At 32.2% G+C, this 19114-nt stretch overlaps 1 protein-coding gene across 2 annotated transcripts in view; it reads right to left on the reverse strand.

Annotated features, from left to right (window-relative positions):
- Positions 1 to 17678, reverse strand: part of LOC141586981 (phenylacetaldehyde reductase-like) — a 28400-nt gene extending 10722 nt beyond the window's left edge. Inside the window, exons 1-5 of one of the 2 annotated variants that reach the window (XM_074408388.1) lie at positions 17393 to 17678; positions 11563 to 11732; positions 1915 to 2106; positions 1031 to 1193; positions 754 to 943 (exon numbers count right to left, since the gene is read on the reverse strand). In XM_074408388.1, coding sequence (XP_074264489.1) covers positions 754 to 943; positions 1031 to 1193; positions 1915 to 2106; positions 11563 to 11732; positions 17393 to 17627 — 950 coding nt within the window. In that variant the 5' untranslated portion in view covers positions 17628 to 17678. Of the gene's footprint in view, positions 1 to 753; positions 944 to 1030; positions 1194 to 1914; positions 2107 to 11562; positions 11733 to 17385 lie in introns of both variants that reach the window. The other variant, XM_074408389.1, reaches the window with a different exon arrangement.
- Between the last annotated feature and the right edge of the window lie 1436 nt (positions 17679 to 19114).

Raw genomic sequence — 19114 nt, forward strand, 5'->3', positions numbered from 1 at the left:
ACAACAAGATGAAGTATATAAAAACATAAAGAAGGGCAGTTTCGTCATAAAATTAGGTATTTAAACAGAAAATTTAAATATTGACGGAATATGTCACCGGATTGTCCAAATGGGCGCAATTTTTGACCTGAGAACATTTTATGGGAGTAAATTATTAAAAAGTTTTCATAAGGGAGTTATTTTAGAAAAGTGGTGTATAAAAGAGAGTAATTGTCAATTAACTCTACATTTAAAAGGTAGATCTAAAAAAACACCCAAAAACTTACAAAATAACTATACTATTCACTTATTCGGAAGATTCCTACCCGGAAATAGTGTTTGAGGGTCGGATATTACAGCACGAATGATTTTTGTGATGGTAAATCGACGTTCGAGAAGGAAATAGGATTTGTGCAAGGTTAGGATGGTCAGCATTGGCACTGCGCGGTGTCAACTACGTCAGAGATGTGCTGATGTAGGGAGTGATGTCTGGTTAAGATACAGTGAAAGTGGTAGATAAGTGGAAGTTAAGGGTTATGGAGTGAAGGTGGAGGGTATATTTCACTATGGAACATGGTGTAGTGCGTTAATTTGTTGAATCCGACCCTTTCAAAATTTGTTCGTAAATTAAAAAGACCCCGCATAACTTCAAATATAATGGTTCGGATGAGGACTCACAACCATTTTTTTTAAGTTCACTCATTTGAACGTGGCTTTACTAGCTAAGCAGCAGGTGAACATGAATTAATATGACAAAAATAAACAATAACTCACTTATTATTGGGAAGTGCAAGAGAAGGATATAGTTCGCGCAATATCTCCATAATATGAGCGAAGTGCGTAACGCTCTCGACTAGGCAGTACCTCCCTTGTGCTGTTGGAACCTCTAATGCAAGTATATGTGCAATCGCCACATCTTTGACATCAACCCAACAAAAAGTTGCATTTGAACATTTTTTTTCCCCTGCAGTTATATTCCAAGTTTTCTATGTTTCAATATTTGAAGATAAAAAAAACAAAATGTAGTAAGAAATAGACAAGGTTGGACTACCATTGATATAATTGGATATTGTAGCTACACTTTCATTAAGAATTGGTTGCAACATTGGTCCTAGAACTGTTCCTGGATTTATTGAGACCAAGTCAATATTATTCTGTTTTGCAAACTTCCATGCAGCTTCTTCAGCCAATGTCTTTGAGAGCGCATACCACTTCTGTTAGCCCAAAAGTTTCAAAAACAAAGATACGTATTACTAGTTAGTATTAATAGAAGTCGTGTTAACTACTTGTGAGTCTATGTCTGACATTTCTAGGTAAAAGAAAAAGATGATAAAGCTATATAAATTCACAAGGCTTGGACCTAAGACTATGTTTATCCACAGACTCAAAATGAATCTTAACAACAGTAAAATATTATTATTTTATCTTTAAGACTCAATTCAGATTCTTTTATTTCTTCTACTTTATCCCTCAGACCCATCAAAAATCTCAACAACAATAAATAGGACCCGCTTTTACCCACACAAAATACTATTTAGAAGTCTTAAGCACCGTCTGGGAAATCAAAGACCCATCTTCAGATTTTGCTACAGTAACCCCCACTTTATTCCTACTTTTTGGTTGAGAAATGGATTTTACTATTGCTCATACCAAACTTGGTAATGCGATAAACACAGCCTAACACTTAAACTATATTTATCCACATACTCAATATATATTTTAACAACAGTAAAATATTATTATTTTATCTTTTAAGATTCAATTCAGACTCTTTTCTTTCTCTCACATTATCTCTCAGACTCATCAAAAATCTCAATAATAATATACTGGTGAATAGTTTACATGCTTTATTTTGTGAGGGAGAAATAAAGAAAATGTAAACTATTGACTGGGATGGAGTAAGTAAATTAAATGTGTGACGATATATGGACATACCGCCCTTTTCTTGCAAAAGTCTTGATCAGAGAACCAGGTTTCGTCGACCACCACATTTGGACCTTTTAGTCTTTCTGAATTTTTAACTGCGGCAATTGAAGATGTCAAAATTACTCTTCTAACAGTAGGTGCTTTGCAACAGGAGGACAAGACATTAAGCGTTCCCTTGATTGCTGGATCAAGAACATCAGCCTGAAAGATTGATCAATGAATAAAGCACACAGTAGCTATATAGTTGTTGTAGCTATAATGATACGGCTTCTACTGCTTTAAATGGCAGTTACCATTTAAGTTTAGTGAATGACAAAACGTGAAGAAAGGAAAGCCAAATAATCGAAGAAAAGCGCATATGTGAAATGTGATAGATTTGGGAAAAATGATACGAGTACTTCGGTATACTAAATGAACTAGTTTTATGCCCGCGTAGAAAATGCACGGTTTTAAGATTATAAGATACGAAATATGTTATATTAATTAATACAAATATAATTAGAAGTAATACAGTTAATACACATACGTGTTCCATATTAGATAATTTCAAATTTCAATAGTTAGGTAAAAGCGTATCGGATAATAATGTTAGTGACATAGGATGATAATAATAATAACTTTTCAGTAGTTATTGCATGAGACGGACGCACACCATAAGACAGTCCCATTGATGAATAGCTACAAATATTGACCGTCTTACTACCTCTTCTTATTCTATAATTTGTGTTTTGATAAACCCGTCTTAATCTTAAGATCCAATAACAAAATATGAGCCCAAATCTAAACAAAATTAGATGAGCCAAAAACAACTCATCCGAAAGGATGTCTTACATGGCACACGTGGTTTGCAGGGTATTGCATGTGCCCGGGGGGATTCAACCCCTGGTCACCAAAAAAAAAAAAAAAAAAAAAAAAAAAAAAAAAAAACTCATCAAACTAACCGATTATTCCATTAAGACTCCAATATGACTCCATGTCCCCAACCTCTTCTATTCTCCTAATACTAACTATTAACTAACCCTATACTTCCGCCTCCTACACTAACATAACCCCTCTCTCTCCCAAACATTAATATCTCATCTAGTCATCTCCCTCATACCACTCCCTCCTGGTATTTTTGTATAAAAATTAAAAGCCACAACTATTGATAAGTAATAACGCGGTACATTAATTTCATGCCTTTCGATCATTAGCCATTTTATAACGGTTAATTTTCATTTACATCTTAAAATTTAATATAAAGTTTTGCATACTTTTTTTTAGAAAATACCCTTCTTATTTTTCTTCTGGATTATTTTTAGTTATTTTATTATATATCCATCTCCTTATTTGCTAACAAAATTATTTTTGTCTTTCTCCTCTTTAATTTTTTAGGTCATTTTCTTTTATTAGCATTCAAGGCATTCATATTTTTTTTCCTCAAATATTCTTGTTAATCATAGTGAGTTTGTTTAAACGACTTTTCATTCTTTTATAATTATTAATTTTTTTTGAAAATGTTTTAAACTAAGTATTATTTTAGTTATTTATCAGAATTAATTTCCAAAAAATTTACACGTTAATAATTATTTTGGGTCTTATTATTTGATGTCGTCTTCTATTTTTTTTAGAATATATTTTTCTTGCGATTTTTACATATCTACAATTTTCCCATTTATTTCCCAATAGTTTCAATATTTGTAGTCTTTTTCTCATTTTTTTGTAATTTATTATTTTTTAATATTTTGAATTATTTTGTATTGTATTGATTACTGTAACTTTTCATAGTTGACGAGACCCTAAATTATAGAGAGAGTAATTAATTCACCAAAATTTCGTAGGGGCCCACTACTCCTGAATATAAGGCACCAATAAAAATCAAAAGAAAAACCTAGCTTTTATACTAGGTAGATAGTATCTATATATATATATATATATATATATATATATATATATATATATATATATATATATATATATATATATATATATATATAAGTTTTTTTTTTCGAGCGATTTTAGAGCGTCCACATCATCAAAAATCAATTTAGGAAAGTATAATTTTTGATGTAAACAATAAAGTGGAAAATCTTTTAATTATTATAATATGTATATTTCCTAAATTATATTCAAGTGATATTTCCAATTTTTATATCAAACTTTTACATTTCATTTGGCAACAAAATATCGTTAAAAAAATTATGAAAATAATATAATTAGCTTTGTGGTAAAAAATGCTATCATTAGATTATAGATTTCATATTATTTGCACATATTAAAGATGGTGTACTTCTTAATACGTAAAATTGTGTACTTTTTAGTATGTTTTGTCCCAAATTGGAAAATAAGTAGGTGTGGTGAATATACTACATATAAATAGTAGAATTGTCCCACATCGAAAGATTAGTATAAGGTGATGTGATCCTATGATTATAAATATGAGGCATATTTGGAACTTATGTATCCACCCAAAATTTTTTGAGTCGTATAAATATTGTTTTAAAGAGCTCTTAAGATTTTCTATCATTATCTACGATATGATATAAAAAATAAAGTGGAAATCGTTGGGAACTACCCGGGAAAGAGTTAAGAACATGAACAAGAAAATCAAAAAATACAAAACTAAAGGTTTTACTAATGGTAGTCTCCTGACACAGTACAAAACTAAAGATTTTACTAATGGTTGTCTTCTAAATGCAGTAATAGAGCGTTAATGAGTCGTTATATTTACGATGTAGAGATCCCTATCTAATGATCGAGACTAAGTGGTTTTACCTTCAAAGAAAAATAATATGTATACAATAGTTGTTTTTTTTAAGAAGAGACATGTATTTCTTGGTATGTTATATCTTTCACATTGAAAAATAATGTAGGCATGATGAACATACTACGTCTAAATAATTAAATTATGTATCTCACATTGAAATAATAGTATACGGTAGGGTGATTCTATAAATATAAATAGGAGGTATCCTTGAAACTTAGGTATTAACCCAAATTTTTTTGATATAAAAGATATGTACTTTTTAGTATGTTATATGTCCCACATTGAAAAATAATGTAGGTGTGGTGAATATATTATGTATAAATAATAGAACTGTCCCATATATATACATTTTCTATATTATATTAAAGCGATGTTTATAATTTTGATATAAAAATTTTATATTTCATTTGACAAAAAAGTATCGTATGAAAATTATATAATTAGATTGTGACAAAAAAATGCTATCATTAGAGTGTAGATTGTATTGTATTGTATTTTCTCATTATTAAATTGGGTTGATGTCAAAGTAGGTGCAAAAAAAATGGTGTACTTAGTATGTTATTTGTCCTACATTGAAAAGTAATGTAAGTGTGGTGAATATACTATGTATAAATATTAGAATTGTCCCACATCGGAAGATTACCATAAGGCAGGGTGATCTTATGATTATAAATAGAAGTCATAACCCAAAATCTTTTGATTCTCTTAAGTATTGTCAGAGAGAGCTTTTAAAAGAGTTTGTATTACTGTCTCTATAATAATGATTTCTAACCTAAGTTAATCTTTGGAAAATCTTTTAGTTATTATAATATATACTCTGTATTTCTTATTTTATATTCAAGTGATGTTTCTAATTTTTATATAAAAACTTACATTTCATTTGGCAAAATAATGTCGGTAAAAAAATTATGAAAATAATATTATTAGATTCATGGTAAGAAATGCTATCATTAGAGTATATATAGATTTCATATAATTTGCACATATTAAAGATGGTGTATTTCATAGTATGTTATATGTCCCACATTGAAAAATAATATAGATGTGATAAATATACTACATATAAAAAATAGAATTTTTTCACATCGAAATATAGCATAAGGTGGGTGATTCTATGATTATAAATATGAGGCATCTTTGGAACTTAGGCATCAACCCAAAATCTTTTGAGTCTCTTAAGTATTGTCTTGGAGAGCTCTTAAAAGTTTATATCATTATATTTTCTACCTATAGATTTTATATGTCACATATTGAAAAATAATGTAGGTGTGGTAAATATACTACGTTTAAATAATATAATTAGAATTGTGTTAAAAAATATTCTATCATTAGAGTATAGGTTCCAATCATTTGCACATATTTTAATTATGATAAAAAAAAAAATAGAAAACAAAAGTCCATGGTAGCATGTGTAATCTATCAAAGTTCAAGGTTACCATGCGAAATTTCCAATATTATAATGATATAGTTAATTAAATTTTCATTTAAAAGAAAGAGATATCCGTACCAATAAAACAATAAAGGGGCTATTATTTTTTAATTGTTATTTTATTGTCACGCTATCAAACTTAACGTCCATTTGACAGCCTTTACATTAGGGGGTACCAATGTCATGGGCAAAAAAAATAGAACCTCAAGGGTACCATAGGCAGATTCTTAAAACTAGGGGTAACATGGAAAATCTGACAAAATTAAGGGGTACTACAGGAAATTTCCGTATCTCAATTATGTTAAATTTTTTTTTGAAGAAAAACAACGTACAAATATTAATGGAGAGTACTTGATCATATTATTAAATTTAAATATAACTATTAGATATAATGAGTAACAATTGTCTGTATTTGGTATTCGGGATCTGTTTAGATGTCGAACTAAGTGCAAAAAAGATGTTGTAATTCTGAGTATGTTATTTGTCCACAATAAAAAACAATGCAGGTTTGATGAATATATACTACGTATAAATAGTAGAATTGTCCCACATCAGAAAAAAATCCAAGTTTGGTGAATATATTACTTATAAATAGTAGAATTGTCCCACATCGAAAGATTAGTATAAGGTGGGGTGATTTTATGATTATAAATGAGAGTTAACCCACGTATATATTAATCTTTTATTTTTTTTTGAAAGAGATATTTTTATAATATGTAAACAAATCATTAGACATATAATGTAAACATTAAACCATTATAACGTTTTTTTTTTTTGCATTATAAATAAATTAATTACCCCGTTGCAACGCACAGGCATTCAAACTAGTTAGTAGTATATTAATCTAAACCACCAATATTTATACACAGAGACAAGTGACAAGTATTATTTCGGGGGTGGACATTAGTGTACAAGTCATACCCACCATCTCTGATAACGAACCGCTCGATGACCACAAGTCCACAACACATATACTCTTTAAACGGTAAATTATACCCTGCACCCAGGAGCATGGTGCATGGTACCCCCTTTTCTTAATTTTTTTCTTATAATAAATAAATTATAAATTTAATAAATTAGAAAATAATAAAAAATATATTATTATTCATAATTTTTATTCCTCTACAAATTGAGATCATATTTGATATATTTTGTTATTTGTTTTATTTTTTCTCACATATTCACATAACGTAATTGACATATTCATATCATATCACATAATTTTTTTTCCTTAAATTATTTTGTATTATGCGATTTTGGTATGAAATTAAACGTTCATGATTATTGTTCAATATATTTGAACAAATAAAGTCATATTCACTAAACTATAATTGTCATATTCACTAAAGTGAAAGTGAATATAATAGAACCATCGGATGAATATCACACCCCATAATACATATTCATCAAACTACACTGTCATATTCACTAAACTGAAAGTGAATATGATAGTGTCATATTGTGAATATCGCACTTTAAAGCACATATTCATAAAAAATATTGTCATATTCACTAAACTTAAAATGAATATAATAGTGTCATATCGTGAATATAACACTACGTAACACTTAAACTAAATATGACCGTGATAACTTTTCTTAAAAATGGAAGTTAATATTTGTTTTAAAATTTTAAAAGAAAAAAAAAAGTAAAAGAAAAAAAAAAAAAAAAAAAAAAAAAAAAAAAAAAGGAGGAAGTTGAGGATGAGTGGCGAGTTGGAGGGAGTATGTAGTATCCTACACATGGGTGTAGGATATAAGAATTGCTTTCTAAGATGAAAAAGGTTTCACTAGAAAATCAATTAAAAATAAAGGGAGTAGCTTTTTTTTTTTTTTTTTTTTTTTTTTTTTTTTTGACAAGTAGAGAGGCAAATCAAGCTCTGGCCCAATTTGCCAATCTATGAGCTAAAACATTACAAGATCTATTAACGTACGAAATTGAAAAACAATGAAACAATGAAGCTAGATCATAGATATCCTTCGTGGTTGTCCATGTAAGGTGATTATTGGAAGTGCCCACTGCAATGTGACTCAACATGGTAATACAGTCGGAGTGGATAGAAATATGGAGCAAATTATTAGCAAGAGCCCATCTCATAGCTTCAATTATAGCCTTACCTTCCGCCTGTTCCGGACATTGTGCATAACCAGAGATCCAATGAGTTGTAATATTATCATTAGAGTTAGAACAAGTCCATCCATATCCCGCCTTTCGCGACATCTCCCAGGAACCATCAACATGAATTGTGACCATATCGCACGAACTCATGGCGCCCACAATCCAAATTGTAGTCCCTACTTTTAATTGGTGAATGTAGTCAGCATGTTCATCAATTGCCCCCAAAAAAGCCGTACCCGGTGGCATCTCCTCCTCTGTTTTCTGGTATGCAGCAGTTGCAACATTAAATTGAGACTCATAGAGCATCATAGCACCCACCAAATTTATTCTTGATTCCCTAAAACAGTTGTTGCTTCTTAAGGGAGTAGCTCTTAACTTAGTTGTAAAGTGTAACTCTCTAATCTTTTACCCATGCATGTGGGACACTCACAACTGGGTACATATCGGTTTCTTCATATTCATCCTCACATGTAAGACCCACTTTAATATGAGCGAAGCCATCAATAGATGGATGTTTTCCGACTCCAAACAAGCTTAAATTGGGCCAAGTTAGAATTAAACAAAGCCTCACCCCACCGGTAAATAAAGGCCCAGTTTAGTTTGTCATCATACTGAGGACTTTAACCATGGATGATACCATATTAGAATTTGAGAGGGAAATGCTCTGTATTATTGAGTTGGGTGTCGGAGCATCCACAATAGAAAGGAGGGAACCTACTCTTAACACTCTCACTCCATTAAAAGGAAGCCCTTTCTATTGTGGAGATGTATGGAACATTCTCTTAGCAAAAGAATGTTCTCTACTTCCTCTACTTTTAGAGGAAGTGTAACATTGACCCTTGTGCCAACTATCTAATACAGTAATATTTTTCCATGTGGATTATTTTCCTTTATTTTTTTCATTTGTAAGAAGTTAAAATTTGCATAAATGGGTAGAGGATGTATAAGAGAATCCTCTCTATTGTGGACAAAAATATAAAGAGGAGGATAAACATAGTTGAAATGAAGACGGGTCATAAAAAAAGTGATATGTCAAAAAATAAGTGGGTGAAAGAACAAATAAGAGGATCATATCATCCTCTCTATTGCTCATGCTCTCAAGTGTCAACAAATTGCGTTAATGTCCTTAGAGCATCCACATTGAAGAGGATTGACCATCCTCTTAGATGAAAGAGGGTGCTAAGAGGATGTCCTCTTCAATGTGGAACTACTATTAAACATCCTCTTTGAAGGAGGAAGAGGAAGTCTTCCTCTATTTTTAGAGGAAGTACAACCTAGGCCCTTGTGCCAACTCTCTTCATTCACCTATAAAAATATAGTATTTGGACATTATTTTATTTGATTTCCAATAGAAAAAATAATTAAAATATGAAAGAGGAAGTAAAGAGGATCCTCTTTGATGTGAGAAAAAAATAGAAGAAGAGAAGGAGGAGGATGGAGATAGTGGAGAATGGGTTGGATGAAAGAGAATGTGATGTGTCAAAAAGATAGAGGGAGAAAGAAAAAATAAGAGGATTGTTACATACTCTTCAATGTCCATGCTCTTATACTCTTTACTCTTTAGTTTAAAAGTAGTCATTCAATGTGCCATTACTAAATAAATAATCACTTGGTTCAGTTATTATGGGTTTAGATATTGAATTCGACCCATATTTCTGCTTTACTATTGCTTAGTAATTGGATTTAAGTGATATTAATTGGTAATTTGAACCATACGACATTAGATTGTTAAGTGACCTTTATTGATAAACATGTTTCTTGGGTTCGTTGAGCTCCTATAAGCAGAAACGTGATGCTGAAATCATATACACGATCAAAGTAAATACCCGGTAATTAAGCTTGACTTATCACACGTACATAAATTCTCATTGAAGACGACACTTTTCTCACCTTAAAAAGACCTCTCATAAGTTACAAGTGAGAGACTGAGAGAGTAGATTGGAGAGCAAGTGGGGGAGAGATTGTGAGAGGTCTTTTTAAAAAGACGATTGTTGGACCTTTAGTCCTAATTAGTTGTTTTGATAATGATAGTAATGATTTGTATGTGGACTTAATATTATAAACATATGCGTGTAATTGTGTGCTTAAGTCTTAATATAGAAAGGAACAATTACAATGACACAAGCTTGAAGTTTAGACCAAGGAGGTACAACTTCAAAGACACTTGATCGTTGTATTCAAGCAAGATCAAGATCAGAAATCAACCACGAGACTCAAGATGAGAGGCTTGTGAAGAGACGATTCGTTTACTGAAGATCTACTGAAGATTAGATAGTATAGGTCGTCATCCGGTAATGGTTTTACTTTGTTTGATTTAAAGGTTAGTGAAGTTATGACCTCATAGCCATAACTTCACTGCTAGACAAAAATGATGCGTTAATTTTTGGAAAATATATTTTTAATGTTTGATAAAAATAAGAGAGTATTTATATAATTGGAATTATTTAATAAGAATTTAAGTTGAATAAACTATTGGTTTGTAACACGATATTTATGTCGTCATGCAACCTAGGGTTTCAACTAAATTCTATCTCGATTTGTTGTGGGCTATGGAGGCCGAATGGACCGAAACCCTAGAGGCCGAAACCCTAGAGGCCGAAATCTCCACACCCTTGCCTCCTACTTGTTCGTCAAGTCATTTAGGGTTTCACACCTTCCAGAATATTCTAAAACCCTAATTCCCTACAACTATAAATACCTCTCTTTATTCAACATTTAAAGAGTGACACATCTACACTTTCAAAGAGAAAAATATTTAAGCAAAAATTATTTGAGCTTTAATTCTTATTTTACAAATTGCTTATACAAAAGTCGCGCATCATATTTGTCAATCACTCAAAGAGAAATCGTTATAGGATACTAAGTACACAAAGATATTATACTCACTCGCGTAACGTGAGATTAGTATTTATCGTTGTGCTTTTCTTATTAACGTAAGAGCAATCTAGAGTATTTAGCGATACTCAATCTGAGTTATAATCATATAGTTGATTATACGAGTGGATTGATAATTTTTGTAATCCGTAGAAAGGTACTAAAAATTATTAATCGAGAATAGTGGACGTAGGTTTCGACTTGTGAAACCGAACCACTTCAAAATCCTGTGTGTCTCTCTCTCTTTCTCTCTCTCTTTATTTTTGTTATTTCGATTTTGTGTTTATTATTAGTAAATTAATTAGTTGATTTTAATCAATAAAATCAAATAATTATTTTACATCATATAGATCGAAAAAGTGGGCATCGTTTTTAATACTCAATTCACCCCCTCTTTCGTATTCGATCAATAGACTCCTCGACGATCATAAGCGAAACTTATTAAAGTACACAAATTCCGATAAAGCGTAAGGATGAATAGAAAGCGAACCTGGGGATCATGGATATTGAAAATAACAGGAGAAGCAGTGTGAAAAACAGCATCACACCCAAATATAGCTGCATCAAAGGAGCCCTCCTCCAATAAATCTGCTTTGAATAAGTTAAGTCTCTCTTTTGCACCCTCTAATTCCATCAAATGTCTTGTTTTTGTTTTCTCATCTGTTTGTTTCCCCAAAAGTAGACATCCTTTAAAATTAAGAAAGTGATTTATAAATAGGTTGTATTCTCTTGTTAATAAAATTTAAGCTTTTCCATAATTCTTATTATGCTCTTATATAACTAGTATAAATCCCGCGCACACGCGGTTTTTTAGATAGGGACATTAGATAATTTATCAATTATCTAATTATATTTAACTTATTTTAACTCCATTTGAAATTTTAGTATAGAATAAAACTTAATATTAGTAATATTTTATATTAAAAGATAGAAAAAAAAGGTTCAACACTGTTACCGTATATACAATTGCTGAAACTATTTTGTGTGTATCTAAGTTGTTATAAATATACTTATGTATATATTAAATCAAAAAAAATAAAAAAATAACCAAAATTTAAATGTTCACGTTGTATACAGTAGAAATAGATAGTATTAAATTAAAGTGTAAAAAAAAAATTATTCGCAATTTTTTCGTTTTAGAAGTAAAAACAATATAATGCTCTTATCTTGTACGGAGTAGTAAGTTAGTTATTGTATGTAATTAATTAGTATTGGCCCAGTTGTAGACATATAAATGTGTAAATGAAATAGAATTATATGTAATTAAGCAGTTTGGCCCAATTGTAGATAAGATATAATGAAGCCCAAATATAGAATTTTCATTTAAGCGGGAAAATATTAGAGCTTTCTTATTCTTTTAGTTTAGTGGGGATGCTTGGTCATTAGCATTCTTACATACAACCGAACAACGATATAATGGGGAGTCTAGACGACACGGGCATAACATTGATAAAATGCTGCCTAATGTTGGATTTATATGTAGTACTCCCTCCGTCCCGGACAATTGTTGTCCTTTGGTTTTGGCACAAAGACCAATGAATGAGGAAAGAGCCAATTATAAGATGACAAGTGGACTAAATTGGATGTCAATGATCAAATTACTCATCAAATGCAATCCTAAAATAGAAAGGACAACAATTGACTGAGACATCCAAAAATGGAGAAGGACAACAAATGACCGGGACGGAAGGAGTATATTATACTTGAAATACATTATGACATGTACTTGAGCTAAAATATCTGTTTGGGCGAGGTATTTATTAGACACAAAGGATCTGTTTGGAGGAGTTCTATAGTTATTAGAGAATTTATCTATATTAATAAAGGAAGCTTTTTTCGAGCGATTTCAAAGAGTCCAACTTTCGTAAACTACCTAAATTAATTATCAATGATTATATTTGGAGATAATCTATCTATATTATTAAAAGAAGCTTTTTTCGGGCGATTACAGAGAGTCCAACTTTTATAAAATTCTTAGACTATAAAAAAAATAAAAAATCACATATAACCATGCTAACGTAAGATTACGTACATTTGGTGTTTGTATTAGAATGGAACTATAAATTCTAAGAGTTATAAAAAAAATAAAAAATACATATATGACCATGCTAATATAAGATTTACGTATACTTGGTGTTTGTATTAGAATTGAACTATAAGTGCAATTTTACGAACCGATGGAGTTTAGTAGAGCTTCAACAACTTTTTCTATTAATTTCTTGCGGAAAAATATATCTAAATCTTAATAATGTTAAAAAATAAAGAATTACAATAAAATTTGAGAGGTTACAAACTGAAATAATATCTGTTCTGTTCTTTTGTTACATTCCGATTTATTAATTGCTTTTATCTGTTTTATACTTTTATTCTTCATATGATTGTCTTTATTGATGGATTGCAGTTATCTGTTTTATTCATCATGTGATTGATGGTTGATATTGTGTTAATGAATCTAATAATTCTCTTTATTCTTGATGCCAGATTAGAAGAATGAGCTGTATATGATCATTGTCTAAAATAGCGTTCATTTGCTCGGCTTGGATTTATGGTAACGAAAGTAAATTTCGACGAAGGCTATGATTACGAATGATGAGAAGTAACCTTCATTGACAAGTACGCGATAGTGTGGTATACGTTGTCCTTCTCTAGAGTAGCTACTAATTTATCTATTAGTTCTTATTTGCTCTATAGTTTCTTAATGACTAGGTTACTTTTGGGTATGCACCAAAATGGCATAATATAAACAAATACAAGTGTGTTTTTCAATATTCTCCACTCCGTCCTAAGTATTTGTTTACCATTTATATTTTTTGTAAATGAGTATTTGAATCAAATGTAGATAAATGAATAAGATAAAGGGAGTATTTCAAAATTTTATCAATAATATCGTGAGATACTTTTAAAAACATATATCACGAGATGATCTCTTAGTATTCTTTAATGTATTTTTCATTATGCTCTTAATTTCTTGTGAACCTTGCTTGTGATTATTATTTAGAGCTGAAATTGTTGAGACCATTTGAGAAAAATTCTCAACATATACTTCGTTGTTTATTGTCAAGTGCGAATAAAGATGTAATATTTCACCCATCCCAATTTTATGGCGGTAATTATGTAAGTATGAGACGGAATTTTTTGTTCGTACGTATCAGTCCGGATCACCTGTCCTGCAATTTTGTCCCACTTCCTGTCCCATCCACAAAAAACTGACATGTGGCAAAAAATAAAATAAAAAGAATACAAGTCACGTGCATTTATTCTTTCATCTTTCACTCTATCTTCTTCCCCCTTACCCCTTCCCAATACTACTCGGAATCAAACCCGAAAAGTTACTACTTAAATTCAACACCATTAAACTGCTCAATAATCCGATTTCTGAAGGAATTTGACCAGAAAATTTTTTATAACTAAGGTTTAAACTGGTCAGATTAGTAAGTTGCAGCATCTCATTTGGGATAATCCCAGTTAAATCATTTTCACTCAAATTCAACACTTCCAAACTCTCCATGTTCCCAAACCCGACCCCAATTGACCCCAAAAATCGATTTTTCCCTAATGACAAAACCCTAAGATTAGTCAATTGGGTAAAATTTTCAGGTAATTTCCCTGTAAATTGATTTCCTTCAAGATCAAGTACTCTCAGCAATCTACATTGTACTATTTCTCCAGGAATATCGCCTTGAAGACGATTATTCGCTACTTAAAACTCTTCTAATTTCTTCAAGTTATTAATTTCAGAAGGTAAATACCCTGTGAATTGTTACCTTGGAGATGGTGGTTGTCGTTGCTGAAGCGATACTCGGGTTTCGATCCCAAGTTCGTGCGTGGTGTTTGATTTATGATGTGAGGTGAGCAATAGTGATGAACGATGATGGAGTGCTGATCGGATTATAAGGTTATTTGGGTTATGATTAGAGCTGGCAAGTCTTACCCGACCCGAGTGACCCGACCCGAACCCGAGCAAACCCGACTCGACCCGAACCCGAAAATATTGTGACCCGAAACCGACCCGACCCGACCCGATGACGACCCGTAACCCGACACGACCCGATTATCAGTGACCCGAACCCGACCTGACCAACCCGATATTGACCCGACCCGACATCAATTCGATTAAATTGATGATCCGACAATTATTAAGCTTAATTTTGATCAAAATGAAAGTGATTTTGTGTTTAGATTGATATGTTTGACTTAGTAATGGATTAATTAAACCAAATAATAGGTTAAAAACTAAATTTAATGGTAAAAAATTATAGTAATGTGATTAAGTTACCGGACCCGATAATGACCCGACCCAAACCCGACCCGACCCGATACATCATTTGACCCGAAATGACCCGACCCGACTCGACCCGAAAGGGTATGCTGACCCGATATGACCCGAACCCGATATGACCCGACCCGACGTGACCCGACCCAAACCCGACCCGACTGACCCGATTGCCACCTCTAGTTATGATGGGGAGAAGAAGATGGAGTGGTAGAGGAGGAATGCACGTGACCTGTATTCTTTTTATTTTATTTTTTGCCACATGTCAGTTTTTTGTGGATGGGACAGGGAGTGGGACAAAATTGCGGGACAGGTGATCCGGACTGCGTACGTATGTGTATCACACACGTTTGTTTTCGCGTTGCAGATTAAGTTGAGTTACTCATCCCAATGTTTTAATGTACTATGTTTATTGGTTATTTATGGCCAAACTCATGGTTCTATATGCAAGATAGCAACTTTTGTGTGTATTCGTATATATCATTATATAGGAATTGTATTACGTCTAGCCGTGTAGGTCTTTTTTTATTGTATTAGTAAAAGCGTCAAAGATGTTAACCTTAACTATTTCTTAGACGGGAAAAAATTATATGCAGCCAATGCACAAGATAGTATCCTTATCATTAATTGATCATTTTGAGTGTTATGGATAATAGTATTTCTTACAAAGAAATTTAAACAAACGAATGAGATACCCACAAATAAAATATGTAAATAAATTACTAGATGGAGGGAGTATAATATAACAATTTGGTTCAAATAGACCGTCCAATAAAGGTGGTGGACATTCAAAGTGGACATGGTAAAAGACAAAAACTAAAGGGGTGAAGAGTTTGCGAAAGTGATTAGAAGGCGAAGCACAGTACATGTAAATTGAACGAAATCAGCAATACTTAGTTTAATCATTTAGTTTAGTCAACTTAGTTATAGAAGCAATGTACTCTTTTACGGTTTTTGACACTTTTACCGTCTGATTTATAAAACCAAACTCTAAATTTTTAGTCAACTTACTTATATAAACTTATCTAACGTTTACTATAAAAGTTAGGGTTAAGAAAGGAGGTTAATTCATAGAACGTTTGTTCATGTTAATAAATGAAATCGTCAAAATTAAAGTGACGGGAATCGATCAAAAGGCAACTCAAATGAAGTTAGAACAGTAATTTTGTACAAAAGCAATTATTCTTATGATATTACAAATTGGTCCGTGCATCGCACGGACATTAAATCTAGTATATTATATACTCCCTCTTATCCAAACCAAAGGTTACATTTGACTTTTTGGCACTATTCATAATTGTAGAGAATCTTTGGTATTATTAGTAATGTATAAGAGAAAATATAGTCATGCGAGATCTTGTTTGATTCATCGTCATGAATGATATAAGAATATCAAGTTTTCGTAATTTTTAATAATGTGTAACTAAAGATATTCACGTTGCAAAACGCGCCTCGGCAAGCGTAATAAAGTCAAATGTAACCTTTGGTTTGGATGAGAGGGAGTATTAGGAAAGATATTATTATGTGTATCATGATAATATCCTATAGAATATTATTTAGGAATATGCTTGGAGTATCCTCCAAGACGGTCTCCTATATATTGTAATATATTCTCTAATAATAGTGTTTAGATAACACAAATAGGAAAAGAAAAAAATAGGAAAAAACTCTTTTTCTCGATTTTCCGTCCTTTTCCTTCCCTTCTCTTGCTTTGCTTTCCCTTTTTCATAGATTGGTAAACGGATCAATTATGTCCCATGTCGGGTGTGGGTTGGATCGGGTTATTTCGCAAATGCTAGAATTCGGGCAGGTTTGGTTATTTTATGTTTCGAGTCAGCTTCCAGCCATTTGTTAGGGTGTGGGTCAAGTTATTTGGGTCAATTTTGCCAGAATTATTACCCACCTTTATTTGTTAAGACTATTTTGAAAAGATACACCAATATTTAGAATAATTTTGAGTTAAGATATTGTTTGGATTCAAATGAGAAGAATGGGTACTCTATATTATTTAAAGGAAAAATAAAAAGAGAGAGATATTACTCCTTACGAGCGAAACGAAGAGCAGCATGAACAGTATAACCACGGATGAGTAAAAGCTTGACTAGCCATGAAGCAATGTAACCTGATGCTCCAGTCACGCAAACCACTTTCCCTCTTCCACTCATTTTATCTGTCTTTTGTTTCTTCATTATCTTTGCTCTTCTTTTTCTTATATTACTCATGCCTATGCCTATGCCTATACCTATTGGATTAGGTGACATTATTTGTTTAATTGTAAACATATAATTAGTGATATATATATACTCCGTAGTTGGTTACTAGAGGAAAGTGACATTGGACCCGCCGAAAGGTTTTCACATTTTAGCTGTCCGACGTCCATTAAAAAACATATTTTTGTTTTCAGTTGTAAATACTTCATTCTATTTATTCATTTTGTCCCCCTTCTATTTTGCACAAGAATTAAGAAAATGATTTTGGACCACACAAAATACTCTATTTCACTCTACCCCACATGTAATTAAATCTGGACCACACAAAAAATACCAAAAAAGGAAAGAGGGACAAAAATCCGATTAGCTTCGATAAGGAAAGAGAGACAAAATGAATGAATAGGAGGGAATATGTATGAATTATTTTTTTATTTCAAATAAAGTTGCCTATAAACAATGTACTTTGTTGTTGTTAATTTAAGTGACCCAGTTACCCACTACACAACTGGTACCCACGATGCGTTTGAGACTTTCAGTGTAGTTGAGATTCGGTCAAGGTATGTATTTTTAGTGAACAAATTTTTAGTTGGTAAATACTCCCTCCTATTCTTAGAGCATCCGCAAAGGTGGGGAGGTGCCTCCCCATATGTCATCTCTCTCCTCATATGGGGCTCCTTATTGTTGCACAAAGCTCCCCAACATTTGGGATTCCACTGTTTTTAGAGGAGCTTCCCAAAAAAAAAAAAAGCAATTTGTATTCTTTTGGGAGGTTCCCAAATTTTGTGTGTGAATTGGGGAACCCCATTGTTGCATAAATGTAATTATGAAATGGGGAGGGTAAATGGAAAAGTTAGTGGAAAATGAGGTGGACGAATAAGAAAAGGAAAGAGAAGATATGGGGAGCCTCACCTTTGCGGATGCTCCTAGAGCATCCGCAAAGGTGGGGAGGTGCCTCCCCATATGTCCTCTCTCTCCTCATATGGGGCTCCTCATTGTTGCACAAAGCTCCCCAACATTTGGGGTTCCACTGTTTTTAGAGGAGCTCCCCAAAGAAAAAGTAAGGCAATTTGTGTTACTTTTGGGGAGGTTCCCAAATTTTTGTGTGTGAATTGGGGAACCCCATTGTTGCATAAATGTAATTATGAAATGGGGAGGGTAAATGGAAAAGTTAGTGGAAAATGAGGTGGACGAATAAGAAAAGGAAAGAGAAGATATGGGGAGCCTCACCTTTGCGGATGCTCTTAATAACCCTCCCCTTTCATGGAGGGCACGTGAATTAAGGGAGGAGAGTATTATATGATAAAGTATTGTAGTGGGATAGGAGATTGGAGAGAGGGAAGGTATTATGTGATTAAAATAAGTATTGTTGTGGGGTAAGGTGATTAAAATAAGATAAAGTATAAGTATTGTGGGGTATTGTTGTGGGGTGGGGTGATTAAAATAAGTATAAAAGTTTGCCAAATAAGGAAATAGGGAGAGTATTGTGAATAGACGAAAAAGAAAATATGGAGAGTTATTTAGAATAGGAGGGAGTATACAAGTTGGTTACCATCTAAATC

The sequence above is a fragment of the Silene latifolia genome, chromosome 6 (assembly GCF_048544455.1).
Source record: "Silene latifolia isolate original U9 population chromosome 6, ASM4854445v1, whole genome shotgun sequence".
NCBI lineage: Eukaryota > Viridiplantae > Streptophyta > Magnoliopsida > Caryophyllales > Caryophyllaceae > Silene > Silene latifolia.